The 15,884-nt window shown below is 48.5% G+C and overlaps 2 protein-coding genes across 2 annotated transcripts; both read left to right on the top strand.

The window, feature by feature from the left end:
• Positions 1–2,320: 2,320 nt before the first annotated feature.
• Positions 2,321–3,567, top strand: LOC34621283. The gene is made up of 3 exons (XM_026337992.1): positions 2,321–2,366; positions 2,477–2,573; positions 3,393–3,567. The coding sequence occupies exons 1-3, from the start codon at positions 2,321–2,323 to the stop codon at positions 3,565–3,567; spliced, it is 318 nt and encodes a 105-aa protein (XP_026193777.1).
• Positions 3,568–4,988: 1,421 nt separating this feature from the next.
• On the top strand, positions 4,989–10,923 carry LOC34621284. Its single transcript, XM_026338004.1, has 6 exons — positions 4,989–5,014; positions 6,835–7,113; positions 7,638–8,119; positions 8,288–8,740; positions 8,843–9,254; positions 9,450–10,923. Exons 1-6 carry the CDS (start codon positions 4,989–4,991, stop codon positions 10,921–10,923), a joined length of 3,126 nt encoding a protein of 1,041 aa, XP_026193789.1.
• Positions 10,924–15,884: the final 4,961 nt, after the last annotated feature.

The raw sequence follows: 15,884 nt of genomic DNA, 5'->3' as shown, positions 1-15,884 counted from the left end.
GGAATCGCAGACACGAAGAGAGAAAATTCTCTTGAGAAACGGTCGAGCACTTTCCATTAAGCTTGCACTGAATCTGGAGTTAAGTGTCTCACTACGGCTACCCGAGATGATGTAAGGGGTCAAGCAGCCAAACCAATAGGAGTGAAAGCCTGGTACATGAGACGAATATCAAAACCGGCAGGAGTAATCGCATTGATGCCTGAATAAGAGGGTTGATTTCTTCGGAGATGGTTTTTCCATGGGTTTTCAGAACCGTGAGTTAGGAGTTCGTTGGGCTGGTATCTCCGGCTGTGCGTGCTTTGCCTTCACTGGACACTCGTGCTATCGTATAACGTTGAAGAGACTCGGATAAGCACCGAGAATCAACAGTGAGTGCCGCTTTAGAAACGGGCTCTGTGACGCTTTGATATGTGGGGTACAGCAGCAGAAACAGGGCCGTTTGATGATTCCCAGGTTCAATCGCCCTGTCGAATACTCGTTATCAGGCCTCATTTTCCCAGTTACTACTAGCGATTTCAATTAGTGGCATGCAACACTCAGCGCACACGCACACAAGCGCTAATTCTTCTCGCATTAAATTAGCTATACTCTGCTACATGTAACATACACAAAAACCCTAATCAAGTAGAGAATTGTTTTTTCTTTTTTAATTTTGCATTTGCTATACCCGCTTTCGTAGAAAACCCAGTGTAACCAAGAACCGCGCTATGTCTTCCTGCTCCCAGCCATCAGAGATTCAGGGTGAGGAAAAATTGGCAGCTAGGAAGCGCGTTGCTGGATCCTCGAAGCTGTTCGAGCATCCACAGCTAATTAAAATTGCATGTAGCGCACACGGGCTCAACGTCGAGTCGTGTGGTATCAAGCTAATAATACTTTGGCATAATTTAAAAATCAGAATGGATAAGCTAAGCAGTCGATTCTTTCAGTAGTTCCTAGTAAAAATATATAAGATGTAGTTGAAAGCTTTGCAGCATAGCACAGCCAGGTATGCCGCTACAAGTGGCCCGGAACACGTCGCTGCACAAGTCTTGTGTTGTTTGTATGTGGCTCAATTTTTACATGGTAAAACATAATATCATCAATAAGCTTAGATACGGAGAAAATTTTGTTCTTAACTGTTTGAGAAGCTAGAGTTGTAGTCTTCCGTATAAATTTTTATGCACTCGAAACCGTTATTTGCTTTCAGTATGTATACCTATGTGCATACACTGATCTGCCGTAGGGCTGAGCCATCTGTTGCCGTACGGGCGTAAAGGGCCACTATGTCTTAAAGGTTTAGTGCTTCGAGCATGTCTTGTTTTGAAAATAAAACAGCTGCAGGCGTCAATGCAGTGCTAGTCTTTTACATGCATGAGAAAGGAACTGTAATATGGCACAGCTATGAGTCAATATGAGTCTAACTGTAGTGTGGGTATAATGCTCTCGGGGATCGTTATTGTAGTCGCGTGTAGCGCTTTCCAGCTTAGCAGTGTTTTTGCTGAGGGGAGACAAGGGGTATTACAATACATGTATTGACATTACACGTAGTCAGATAGACATGATGGCTTTTTTCTGCTTTATACAAATGTTCTATTGATCCGCAGTACATGTTTCATAATATGCAAAGGGATGGTGCCCTTGGGCTTAGCCGTCAGTTTTGAAGACTTGACTTCGACTATAAGACCTACGGGAAAGAGATTGCCAAACTTATGATGCATATTTTATTTATTCTACTACATGTATTGCATTGAATAATCCCTCTCTTCGTAGAAAGCCTGCAAGATCCTTCACTCAGTAAGAGTCCCCTGGGATTGCATGCAGCCAGCGGCCCTTTGTTACAATTATCAAGACATAGAATATGCATTCGATACGCACTCCACCGTTTATTCATTATGTGTTCTGCATAGATATTAACAAGCCCTTTTAGGGGTGAAGGGGAGAGCCATTATACTTTCCAACCTTTTTGGTACTCAGAGTGGGGCCGTCACCTGTTTAACTAAGAACTGTACACTCGAGACCGTGACCCATACTTTTCCTCCAGAAGCATTGAATTCATCACTTGAGCGGCAGGCCTACTGGTTTCACCTGATTTCCACCTAGAGTTTCCCAGTTTCTTGGTGCGCTGCCGTTTCCACAGCATTGCGGTTCACTCCACCAGCCACACGCCAACAGCGGCAGCGAACAGAGCAGCAGTACGACCAGCCTACGCTCCGATGGCAGCACTGGGCTTTTAGGAGTGGCGACTGGATAACTAGCAACCGCCGTGGCAGCGCCGGCAGTAACCCCTTATCCAGAGTGGAGAAGGCTGCCAGCATTATCGATCTAACCCCACCTTTACAAAATGGAGTCCTCACCGCAAGATTCACTTGCAGGGGATCTTGGACCAGGCACGTCTTTGCAAAAACCCAATATTAAGCACACATGTATCGACCGCCCTTGCAGTTCTTCATTCATAGTGATGCATAAGTCCTTTAAGGCTGCACTGCTCTTTGTACAGAGTTCAAGAACGCCAAGTGTCTCAACCTCTGCGAGCTCCAGCTCATTTTAGGAGACCAGCTTCGCTTGCCTGTCTCCCGTCCTGCTGAAGCGCATAAGTAAGCCTCCACATTCACTGTACAAGTATTGCAGCCGCTCCCTGCAGGTGCTTCTCACAAAGCAGGCAAACAGTCTATTAGAGGAAAAATATAGAAGGAGTCATGTGGTGTAGCAGGTAGAAGGAGCTATTTGAGGCAGTCTGTTGAAGTGTTATAGCAATTGTAGCGAACTTTGTCAGTTCTTCGTCAACGGAGAGGCGATGAAGCCTCTTCAATCCCTAATTTAGCTTCCTCTTGACAAGCATCAACCCACCATAACATACGGATACCGCTGCTGTTGAAAATTGCCCAACATTACTTCCAGCAGGGACGCTTTTAACACCTACTTCTACATTTTCTCCCGCGCTAATGTATTTTTCAGCCGCTACAGGAGCACCATGAGCAGTAGTCCTCCCTCTGGCAGCCTCAGCCAAAACATGCAAGGCATTTATGAAAGCAGGTTTTAGTAAAATTACTCTCTTGTGCACCTTCAAGGTATCACTACTGGTCAGAAAAGCGTTCTCTTGATTACTATGTGTGTGCTTAGCTTGATTAAGGCCTCCTACGAGTATGCTTCGCGGTTTGGGAAGATGACCGTTAGGACAGCCGTTGTGGAAATCCGCAAGTAAGCCCCTAAAAGGTAGCTTCGGCTTCTGCTGCGTGTGTTGCGTTTTGATGATTCTGTGGAGTTCCTCTGCGGCTCTCTTGATAGCGGAGATAAGCGTGGCCGCATATATCTCTGCAGGCACCTCTTCCGGAATAAGGGGCATCGGCTTGTTTTGCATTCATGTTGGTAGTTCTGCATTTAGAACCTGGTCTGTGCTTTTGGTGTTGCTGCAGGCATCTGGAGCGAGAAGGAGATCTGCAACAGTTTGAGTTGGCGCTGCTGGTAAATCTGCTGCCGCGAACTTCCGACGAAGCAAAAGCACACATTCCTTCCCTAATCCGTCTCTCGCCTGCTCGTCTTTCCCGAATTATCGACACCCTCGAGGTTTTCAGAGTGCATGCCTCTTGAAAGGGTGGATGGATAGCAAGAATGAGCAGCAAATCAATATTACGGTGTGCTTCTCCTGCCAGCCTTTCTACATCTGACATGGTACTGGCATGCTGAAAGTTGAGTGCCTAGAGAACGAAATGAATTGGGGGCTTCATCATGGGGCTTCTCATTGCCGTCTTCGTAGTTGCAATGAACTCGGCAAATCGAGTTGCAGCATGACCTTTGGAAAAACCGTTTTTTGCTACTGTGAATGCCTGTAGAATAAGTATTATTCTCAGTTTTCCAATACGCACTCACAATAGGGAGAGGCAACTAATTAGGCCATTACAGTGACAGCCACCACCGCAGCATGCGCAACTCAGGCGAATTGTCTAAAATTCAGTGCTCTTAACAAGTATGGGTTTGTGGAGACAGGTCACAGTATGCTAATCAAGGTGTTTGTAGACCTGCATGTATTGACATTTTTCACAGCTGCTCAGGATATTTATTTCGAGACAGACCGCGCAACAGCGCGCTATCGAAAAAAACGTGATCTCCTTCGTGGATGGTGTTCCGTTACTTTAAAGGAGCAGCCTAACACCCTTGCGCGATACGACATGGGGCTTGATCGCAGGTCATTTGACTACAGTGCTCTGGCAATCCGATGCAGTCAATCCTGGCCGACTGGTCAAGCGGTTACACGAGTAGTGTGAAGAATCTTACACCTAAAGACGTCTGTAGCTTTTTTCTTTGGGCAGTCAGGGAGCAGCAGTTGTGATAATTTAATAGTTACCTCCCACAACAAACCTGTCATTCTGATCATTGTATCCTTCGCCATTAAGGATGTGTTATGCTGACATTTTCTGAGGGAGACAAAGAAGCTTTTTCACCGGATCATCTAAGTATTAAGCCTCTCTAGCACTTCCCGCCCAAATTTGTCAGTCAGCTGCTTCTCCATTCATGGGATTTTCGTGAGGCGCACCCTGGGAATGGGGCAACAGCCAGTGCAATAAAAAGTGTTTGTACAACAGTGGGGAAACCGTGGGGACTGAAAAAGGTGCATATTGCCTGAAGTCCTGCCTAGGCGCTGCCGTACCTTGCCGCAGTGCTGCTCCGCGTCCTACGAGGTAGAGTTCCCAGTAGGTTTACATATACGACAAGCCACCAGTGCTCAAGCCCTAGGGAAAGGAAATGATGTGCACTCCGATGACCGGACAAGTCATACTGCATCATAATCGCGTTCAAATTGAGCTCTATGCGTGAACTGCGAAGTATTTAGATACCATATTTTCAACGGTAGAACACTTTCGTCATCACAAGCTCTATGCGCCTCAGCATCAAAAGCGTTCTGCTCATGCAAGCGCCAGGGGATCCTAAGTCCCAGCAAATAGTGCGCTTCGTCGGCTCACACATGTCCTGGATATTTACGTATTGTTGGTCCATAAGTACCTGCGAACAATATGACAGCAAAGCTAACGGGAGCCTTGTAATACTCTAGGGCCAAACTGCTTTGAGCCTTTTAGTGTCGAGCAAACTTACGCAAAATACTTTTTTCTGTAGGCGAACAGGCGTTTAAAGGGGTGTAATGGAGAGTTGTAGTTTAACTCTGAATATATTGACTATCGGCCGATAATTGGGGGAAAAGCCTCGAGGGCAATGCAATTATCGCGCACCAACAAACTTGCATTAGCGTAACCAATGCCGTTCCCAGGAATTAAGGTCAATCGAGCATACGCGATATCCAGTGGAGCGCTTCATGATGTTGAGGAGACTCATCTTTCCAATTACGCAAAGAATTTCAGGCGATATAGTGGGCTAAGCTACACATTAGCACTTTCAAGTATACTACTTAGCTCAGAATTCGCGCAGAGTTGAGTAAGTTGTTTGGGTGTGCTTATATATCACCGGCTGCAATGTGCACTAACTCAAATGAAATGCGAGTGCGCGGCAGTCAAATGAGATAGGAGTCTTTGTATCTTGCGTGTGAGCTAGATCTCACGTCCTACTTGCTGTGAATGGTCGTAGTGCTTAGAGAGTGCCGCAACGTACACACTAGCTGTATCCTAGCATCAGGTTCTTGAGTGTACATAAAGAGCCAAACTGACAAGAGGAGGCACATGCTCTAGAACAGCATTTAATATATATTTGACAAGGTCTTCAAAGGCATTGGACTAAGTGTCTCCTTACGGATTTCCTTTCCGAAGCGCTACAGGAGGGTCCCTGAACCATTAACAAATAATTCAGGAACCCAAGCCATAGCTTTGCTTACTTCCTCTATAACAACTGGGGTCATTAAAGAAGTTGCTGAGTTAAGATGATTTATGTCGAGGACTGCTGTAGCAGTGTCCGTATTCCGGTGTGTAAGCACTTCGTTGAGCATCATCTAGAGACACGAGGGGAAACGGCTACAAGAAGTGAGTCCGCCAAAGCCTGAGCAGTCGATGCCGTTATATAGGCAAGGTCAAAAGCTGCTGATAAGCGGGCTCAGTAGCAACAGGCTGCAGTTTGGGGAAAGAAGGCTATCTGGGTAGCGCCATCGCCCTACCGGTCGGGTCCTGTTGGCGTGGCACACGCCTTTTCTGGGCTTCCGAGCGCAAGTCTCTCCTGGAAAATAAGATCTGTGATAGTAAGCAATGTATAATGTTACTCGATATATGGTGACATACCTGTAATGATTTTTAATGACTCCCGGTTTTCACGTTTCTGTGGTGGGTCACTTAGCGGCAGTGGGGGACCTGTCGGCAGCGGTGACACTGCCATTTCAACGCCAGAAATGCTTTTCCTTGTATTGAAGAATTGTCTTGCCCCTTACCATATCTTTATATCTTGATATTTTTCAGTATTGCATGTATTTGTCATATAATTTCCCAACTTGTATCGTGCTGCCGCCAGGTGGTGGCGAGTGTAACCGCGCATTCAACGCTACGGATACACTATTGACATCCGTCTTGCTTAAGATGCGCAAAATCATAATATCACGCTGAAATAAATTCCATCAAAGTCCCAATACAGGACCTCGGGTGCTCGATCCAGCGGCAGGGCAGCTAGATCTTGTTTTGCTTGACATACACCCCTCTATATGCATGCAAAGAGGACAGATGACTCAACTTAGTGTTCGTTCTGGTGTATGTACGCGTTGACCTCCTGTAAAAAATGCTCGAGGGGAGCCTTGCACGATCTCCTCGATGACATGCGACACGATTGCCCTGCAGCACCAGCAGCAACACCATCAGGAGCACAAGTAGCCACGGCAGGTGTGCAGCAGTTCTCGGGAGCCAAGACATTTCCGCCGCTGTGCGCTATCAGAGCAGCAACGCTTTTTTCAGCTGCAAGAGTACCTACAGCGGGAGCAGCGACGACAACAGCAAAGCCATCTGTGATGGTACGCAATGTCCCTCAGATCAAGAGGCCTGGGTCCTCTATAACAGTTTCCTATGGCCTACATGGAGAAGAAATCGCTTCGAAAACACCAAATGCATATTGTAGAGTTGATTCTACCCCTGACGTTGCTCCAAAAACAAAGACCGTCTCTCAGAGTTCCCGTCGCCGCAGAGGCAGATGCCTGCCTTCCCTCCGATGGTTCAGGTAGGAGCTGCGTGCCATCCAGTGGTGCCCTAAAAGTAGACTATGACTTTTCGCTCTCGTGAATAAATGCATGCTATATTAATATTCTCCGTGCGATGCTGCTGCAGAGGCAACAAATCAAGAGGGGACCATGGACACCAACAGCAGCATCTGCTGGCAGCGCAGCACCCTGTGTCATCCAGAGCGCCCCAGTACCTCCATCCCATACAGCAGCAGTTGCAGCAGCATATGCAGCAAAAGCCAAGGCTGCACCAGCATTCAACTTTTAGCGAGCATCGGTTACAGGAGAAGAAACTGCCACTGCTTACACAGGGAGGCAAGGAAACGAGTGAAAACTGTAGCAGTTGCAGCGGAGCGAGCAGCAGCAGCTACAAGGAGACTGTCAACTGCGGTGTTCCAGAAATCGTAACAGGTCCAATGCTTTCCCCAACTGAAGCTGCTGATAACTGTGTAAGTAAAAGCGGCAGGTTGAGCAGCGACAATGTCTGCATCCAATCGCTGAGAGACTCTTTTCCGACTTTCAGCAGCCCTCCAAATGTCGAGATACTGGAACTTCTCTCGGCGCACTCATCGGTTTCTGGAAGCATCAGCAGTAGAAGCAGGAGTAGCAGCTGGTCAAAAGTTGGCAGCAGCGCATCCGGGAGCCGAACGGATACTGCAGGATGGGAAGACCCACTTCTGGGCAACTCTGCTCCTCGAAGTGTGGGTGGCATTTTATGGACTACAGCGACTGCTGCAACATCTGCAGCTGTCACTGCAGACTTGCGTCGAGCCGACAGTCAACCAAAGCCTGGTGCCACAAAGGCCCTGGCTCTGTCAACTGGTGACTCTGTCGTGGGTGGCGCTATGCGAGAACAGCAGATAGCAGCAGCGACAACCGCAGCCGTGGCAACACAACCGATTAACATTTTGGGGGCAGCAGCTGATGCTTCAGACCATTGGGAGGGTCCTGACCTCTTTGAAGCTCCGTTGTACAGGGCGCACAGCAAAGCTGTGGCATCTACGAGCCAGCAGCAGGATATGCAGGATATGCAGGTGCAGCAGCAATATCAGCAACAGCAGCAACAGCAGGTGTGTCAGCAGCAACAGCAGCAGCAGCAGGTGCAGGTACGTCAGCAGCATCCCCCGAAACGTGCCGACAGTCATTGGGTGTCTCCTGTTTTTCGTGGGCCAGTCTTGCCTTATATGGGGTTAATATCAGCAGCACAACCGCCGTCATCGGCAGCACCTAGTGCAGTGCCGGCTGCGTGTCACGCAGCCATAGCAGACGTTGCTGGTAGTACACCTGCAGAATTATCTGCACTGAAGGCAAGGGCAACGCCAAAAGATACTTTCCAGAAACAAGACTACCAATGCAAGCTGCAACACCATGAAGTCCAGGAACAGCCGCTGCGACATCAGCACCGAGGGCAGTGGCATACCTCGGAAACTCGTGCACTGCCTCTGCTAGGCGGCAGCTGCAACGCACCATTGGAAAGCAGTCGTTGTTCTCATGCGGACGCTGTCAGAAGCGACAAATGCTGCATCAGCTCCTGCAGATCAGCCGACTCAACAGGTGGCCCAGTTCGATCCGCAGCCCCCTCAACGACCAAAAGCTTAGAGAATTCGGCTGCTTCTCCACCTGCATGCAATGCTGCAGTTGCCCGTGTTCCTGCAGCTATTGCTGCACCTGCTAGTTCTCCCCTTGCCTATAATGCTGCTTGCATTGGCACAACGGTTCCTCATACAGCACGCGAACAGCCCCCCAACGGTGCATTACAGACTAGCCAACGTACAGCGCGGTTAGAGGGTCTACACAAGCATACTGGGCCACAACAGACGCACAGTTCGCAAGGCATTTTGGAATTAATGACGCAACTCCACGAATTAGCACAGCAAACGAGGCAGCCGGTACATCAGGGCCAGCAAGGCGGCGAGCCTACACTGCAATTGGGAATCTATGAGCCGCCCATACTGCAGATGGCACTGTGCTGTAATAAGCCTAGCCATAATGATGCCGTAGGAGTCCAACCCTCCGCTTCTGATACTGCGATGGCTGCTGGTGTCGTGGAGGCGTCGACAACAGCTGTCAGTGCAACAGCCACGGCTGCAGCGGACCACACTGCTCCTTCGGCGAAAACTGCGGTCTCACCAGCGGATCGGTGCCTCAACATACTACGAACTTCTGACGCTTCAGGTCGCAATTTTCGCGATGCTTGTAGGCCGCAACCACCACTTCAGCAGCAGCCCGTCCCAGAGCAGCGGCCGCCGCAGCAGCAGCACTTGCAGTTGGTGCCACAAGACAAACAGCAGATGCAACACCAGTTTCCTCATCTGCCGATCGTCAGCTGTGGCAGCTCGCCAGTTGTGACAGTCCCCCCATTGGAGCAGTGGCGCCATATACAGCAGAATACTGCCCATTGCGCTACACCTCTCTCTGTAATTTCGGTGGATCAGAAGCAAACGTTTCAGGAGCAGCTTCCGCTGGAAGCACAGTCGCAACAACAGTTGATTCATCAGGGAAAGGCCGGCCAGCAACAACTGATACAGCTGACTACGCCCTTTGAAACGCCTTTAAACGCATTAGCAAGGCCCCCTCTGGAAAGCAGGCCTTCAAGCCATGTTCAGCAAGAGCAAACCCACCAACATATACTGCTGCCGCACCGTCGGCACAGCGGAACGTATGCCACAACCCGGTTGGAATCTCCGAGGCGGCTCCAGCAACGCTTTCTAGCCTCCGTTGAGCACCGTCAGCTGAAGCAGCTGAAAGAGCAGCATCAGCCGGCCCTACCTGTCGAACCACTACGAACCTCGTTAGGCGTTCGCCTTTCGGTAGAGGCAGAGGCAGCCGCCAAAGAAGCAGCAGGAACAGCAGCTGCGGCCGCTGCTGCCCGGCCAAGTGGCAGCAGCGCTCGCGGCTGCTCACCCTCTGATACAGGCACTCCAAAGCACATTCAGCAGCAGGTGCAGCTGCAGCCGGTATGCAAGCCCCCCAGTCTAGTTTCTGCTCGGGAGGATGGCATGACTGCAACGCCGAAGGCAGAACGGAAGAAGCCCACGAATTCAGGAGGATCTCACTTGGAACCAGCGGGGGTTTCCTCAGGGGGACGCTGGTCTCCTGCGGAGCAGCAGGCAGCAAACGCTTCTCGTCGAGCGCACTTGATAAGGAAAAGTTCTCCGTCCTCGCTTTTGCATATCTGCTCCGCAGTAGCCCAAGAGCAGCAGCCGCAGCAGCAAGCATGTGGTAAAACGGGGAGTACGACCGACGCATCCTTGGCTGTTGTTGCTGCTCAAGCCGCAACAGCATCAGGAAAGAAGCGGTTAGCCGAAAGCACAGCCAGTCCGATGGAACTCAACAGTTGTAGCACAAACATAAATTCAGCCGCATCCTCAGTCAAGGGCATGAAGAGTGCTTTGACGCCAAACCTTTTGCAGCCCGCGAGGCGTCAGCCTTTACCGTTGGAGCAACCGCTAATATACGATGTGTCTGCCGAAGCAGTAGCCCCTGTGGAACGGCCCTCAACGCCGGTGCGCGCTGAGCTATTAAGGAAGCGACTGGAAATGCTGCGAACCAAGGGGAAGCTCACAAAAGACACCTTTCCGGCAGCAGAAGTAGCAGAAATCGTCAGTGGCACAAGAGTGGAGAGGGAGGGACCTTTTTCCGTGTATGTCTTGGATAAGGACTGGTCTCTCGGGTGCAGTGCGTTAGATCCTGAGTGGCCTCAGAGGATGCTTCAAAATACTAAAGAGGGCATAAAGCTTCATGCAGAGATCAATAAGCTCCTTGCCCTTGCAAGGGAGGTACAGATAGCCGATACGCGCTCAACATAATGTTAACCCAGATGAGGAGCCCAGGCAACTAGTAGCTGCTGTGTTGGGTGCTGCTTTTGCTGCTCGTGCTGTGGAATTGCATTTACCGAATCATCGATGATCTTAGCTTTACTCCTCTTTGAGGAGTAAAGCCTTTATTCTGTGTGCTTAAGCCCCACCAACTGCATAATAGGTGCCTGGAGGGCGAGCTAAACTAGCTAATGCAGCTGCTGCGTCAAACCTCTACCAGCAAGCAGCATCAAGTCAACTTGGTCTTCATTGAAGCCAACATCGCATATGACAATTTATTCGGACTTGCCGAGTTAGTGGTGTGGCTGTCCATACTCTGCGTCGGCTGCTGCCAACGCTTGCAACCCTCCACCTCCCACTCTCAAAACTCGTCCATTTGCTGCTGCTTCTGGGCTCCGCTTTCATGCCACTTAGACACGTGTCTTTTTCTGCAGCTAGCTTTTATGACTGCCTGCTGCTCTGTCTAACACTTCCGTTTGAATCACTCTTCATCTTTGACCTTTGCTAGCACACGTACTCATGCCTGTTCTCTTACGGGCTTGCAAGTGTCTACATTAGCTATAGGAAGCCTGCCTCCAGGCTGAGATGTGTATCTGTTTGATTCAGCAGATTACTTCTGCTATACACTGGCTTTGCTAAGCTACACTTTGAGGACTTCTAGACAGGACAGATTTACTGGAGACACACCTAGAACGATGATCTCTTCAAGCTCTAGGACCACATTGTATTTGCTTACGCTCAAGTAATGACTGAAAAGGTTGCTGGCTGCATTAACTGGCTGCTCTATTTTGTCAACTGCCACTCTCCCCAAGGCCGTCTCCAGGAGCTAGAGATTAAAAACATCTAGATGCGTTCCAACGAGTTAGTTGAAGATCAGCAACTGTTCATTATTAGGGAAAGCAGCACACTGCCACATCGCTGTGCCAAGACTCTTCCGAAGCAAGCGCTTCGGCGGCAGTGCTTTTCACCAGAAGCTTTGAAATTGCTAGAGAAAAAGAGCATCTTGCAGTACACCAGTATATTTTTGCGCGCGTAGCCAAGATTGGAAAACAGATGTGTAGTGGTGTAGCTGTTTGGCAGACAGAAAAACCTGTATTATGATTCCTAGGCCAGCGGAATCTGAGGGCTGCTCAGTAAAGCAAGAAACCCTCAAAAGCAAGAACCCAGATTGCCAAACACGCACATCGTTTTTAACGTCTTCTAAGTTACTGTGCTAACAGCTTTGAGTGACAGGATGTCCGCTCCAGTGGGCGTCTAGTTTCGAGCTTCTCTGGGTCAGAAAACTTGTTTTGGAATCAGTTTTTTGAGGGTCCTTTCAAAGCACCCTGAATGCTGGAGAGCCCTTTGGCAGTATAGAAGATTTTACATGCCGTCTGAATATCTCTAATCAAAAGGCACTTGTGCCATCTGTCCGTAATTGTGTCCGTCGTGTCCATGTGTGCCGCACTCTTCCGTTTCACCTATTTCAGTTTCGCCTATTCTGATTATGAGGTACTGTTTGGAACATCTTTGCCAAAAGCAAGCCACTAATGTAACATTCGCAACACGTAATGTTCATCTGTTCAAGTTACGAGTGTGTTCAGGTGAATCCAAAAGTCTAGAAAAACATTAGCAAGTTGGATGCTCACCAGCATGAATGCACTGCTTACACGCTTACCTCACTATCGGCACCTTGCTCAATAGTGCGCATATTTGTTAGGCTTTTCGGGGACCAGTGCTAGCATATCCGTAAGCACGTTTTGGTTGCGTCTGCTATCACGAGTTTGAAGACTCCTCCGATGTTGGTTTTTCTACAGAGGGCCTCTAAAGGCTTCCCCCGAAGCATCCCATGGAAGGCACCTTTTGAGATTCCTTATTTGCTTCAATATACGCTGGACAATCTTAACGCTTTTGCGTTTCATTTTATTTTTCCAAGGAGTCTTCATTTACGGGATGCTTCCAACTGGGACACCATGAGTCCAAGTTCATGGGGAGCCTTGTAATCACACGCGCTTCCTGTACAAGGCCCTGCAATCACTTGGAGTGACATCGTAAAAGGACCATCAAGGGCTCCACAATAGCAAAGAAAAATCCTAAGGTGAAGATAGCAAATATGTGCTCATCAGCTGGAGGGGTGGAGGGATATAGAAGTCCCGACTCCTGAGTCAGCATCACCAGAACCCCTGGACCTTGCGCATGTACTGCCAACTAAAAATGAGCATGCTCGTTGGATATCCAATGCCTGGGTTTTAAGTTGTAAGCCTTAATATTCAGTAGTAATTTCGGTGGGCGGGATCTGCAGGTAACCACGATCGAGGTAACTTGGTGTACGGCCAACGACAAAAGGTTTATTGTAAATGCATGACTGACCGTGAATCGTATGAGAGCAGGATCGATATCCTTTGTCATTTGTTGTGAGAAGTCCACTGGTGTTTCTACAGACTTGAGGATGGCTTCTGCCTTGTCAGGTGGCAGAGCAAACAAGGTGCCAGGAGTAAGGGATATGGATTTGGTACAACATCTAGCCCACATGTGATGCAGAGCTGATATCATAGATTCGTCCTCTCGCATTCCCTGAAGGCACCCAAATGGCTGGATTTACTGCAGTTGCACACAAGTACGAGCCCTCACTCCTGCATTTATGGTGTACGCAGATAAACAAGTGCGCATCACTGTAGAGATGTTGTGGACGTTTCTGCTCGTTAGGTGTGGATTGAATCGTTTTTTTTGGTCTCAATGCGTTGACGTTGGGCGTTGTATTACTTTTGGAATAATATTTACTGTACTGTGTGTAAGGCCACTTTTCTAATGGGTCATTCGATGTAAGATGAAATCTCCATGGCAACTTGCTTAAAAAGTGCTCGGTGCGTCTCCATGTGCCGATATGAGTGTTCAAGGCAGGCAAATACTACGTCTTGCCTCTGAGATTTAGACAGTGCAGATTCAAGGCTACATGATACGCAGACAGAAAAGCAGCCATGCGTGCAATTGTCTAGAATTCTGAAGTATCACCGGGCATGTGCTGTAGAATCCGTACTATTGGCTGTCTGCCTACTGCAACCCTCCGTGTTCCCTTTACACTATTGTGTGTTTACGGTGTGATCTTCCGTGATTGAGTTGCAGCACAGGGGCTTGAGGTTTTTGAACATGTGACCTACAGGGACACGTATCTAAAATATAAAGTCTGCATTGCTCTTGCCGCATCCTCTCATCCTCTTCTGCGGAATCAGGAATATCTGCTCCAGGGTAAAGCGCGAAGGCTGTCGTTTGAGCCCGCTTCAATTCAGACTCCAGCACCCTACTCCAGAGCCGAGAATCCACTCCCTCTATACTGAAAAGACGTGACTATGGTGAACTACGTCTAGTCACATAGGGGCTTTTGGGCAGCTGCCCCTTGATATCCTTGTCGTATATTTGTTCGCCGATGATCCACGATCATTGGGGATAGAAGTTGATCTGTAGATAAATCTGAAAGATATTGGAGAATGGTATAATGAGGCTGCACGCCTGTACGGTGACTGTTGAGAAAAGGATACTACGGAAGGGATGCATCTGTTGCCTTCTTATTTTGCCTTTTCCTCGCTCTCATGGCAGAGTGCCCTGACAGACGAACATGGAAGAAGCTTCCTCATTTCACGAAATAATCAATACGTAAGGCTTTGGTCCAGCAGCAGAGTGCAAAAAGCATTAAAAATCTACCTTTCAGGAAAACTATTGCAAACAAATTTCGGGCAAGTGACTGGACATGCCTGCCCCTGCGAGACAAGGCTCGCCATGTAGGAGCTGTCTAGACTAATGCTCTCTTAGCTATGCAAATCCAGGTGAATCCATCAAACCACGCATAATAACATCTTAGATAATGAATTGGATGTAGCCCGATCGATGAGCGCAACCCTCCTGCCTCACTTGTCGTTCTTTTTGCCATCCTGTGAGGAACTCTTAGAAGTCTTCATCATTCTGCTCGCTACCAATTTTAATTCTTTCAGGAAAGCAGTTTTCTGCTTAACACGAATGATTCAGAGGTTCCATGTGGTTTTGAGATAGCATAATATCTAGGTCAGACTTTATTCCTCTGTGACCTGACGCGATGGCCTCTGCTAGAGGGACCAGAGATGTGATCCTTTCGACAAGCTGCTGCATTCTTTGGAAGTAGAAGCGGCGCTCGCCATATTTCGTGGGCGTGATGCAAGAGATACAGGCCTTGCTGTTGGTCTAGCTACATGGTCTTTCGCTAGGGGCGCATGAAGAAGATTCAGAGTAAAAGCACACACTGAATTCGTCCTCGCAGATGAAGCTAACCCACTCCTTCATATGTATGGGGAGACGTGCATGCTGCCTAGGTTGCCCACAGTGCAACCAATCAAACTGTGAAGTTATTAGCCGATAGGGCTCGGAAGATGCCCATACGGCATTGAAAGCACTGAAGCAAACTTGGCTGCACCCAGTAAATCCATCACCAAAGAACAACGAAAGTCATAAGAAATGCTATTATATACACTATCAGTCCAAAAATGTTGTATGAAAACGGCAATCGACGCACCCGCACAGTAGTCTATCGCACTGGGGCGGGCGCGCGGGAATATATTTAAAAAGATTTATCCACATATACTAGAAATGCTAATTAAGTGGAGGTAAATTGTGTTTGGTGCAGAGTAGGACTGACTGCCCGGCATGAAGAACTTCGCTTTCTGTGCGCTAAGATTTTCTATGTAGATGCTTGCAAATGGCGAACATTGCCGGAGGAATAAATTTAGTAAACCCGGTTGACCTTCCTCGCTCAGCGACATACTACTAGCTATCGGCACTTGGACGAGTTTGCTCCTTTGAAGGAATGCATGTTAAGCTTCCCTAGCTTGTGATAGGCTTCGTTGCCTCAGGGACAGTACTGGTGACCCCAGCAGGAATATTAGGTTAAAATGAGCGGAAATGCGGATACGAGCAAGCCGGTACTTGCTTCTAATGTGTCTTTCTTG

This window comes from Cyclospora cayetanensis, unplaced genomic scaffold, assembly GCF_002999335.1.
Source record: "Cyclospora cayetanensis isolate NF1_C8 unplaced genomic scaffold, CcayRef3 CcayRef3_contig_22, whole genome shotgun sequence".
In the NCBI taxonomy this organism is placed as follows: Eukaryota; Apicomplexa; class Conoidasida; order Eucoccidiorida; family Eimeriidae; genus Cyclospora; species Cyclospora cayetanensis.
This window is presented reverse-complemented; position numbering and strand designations above follow the sequence as displayed.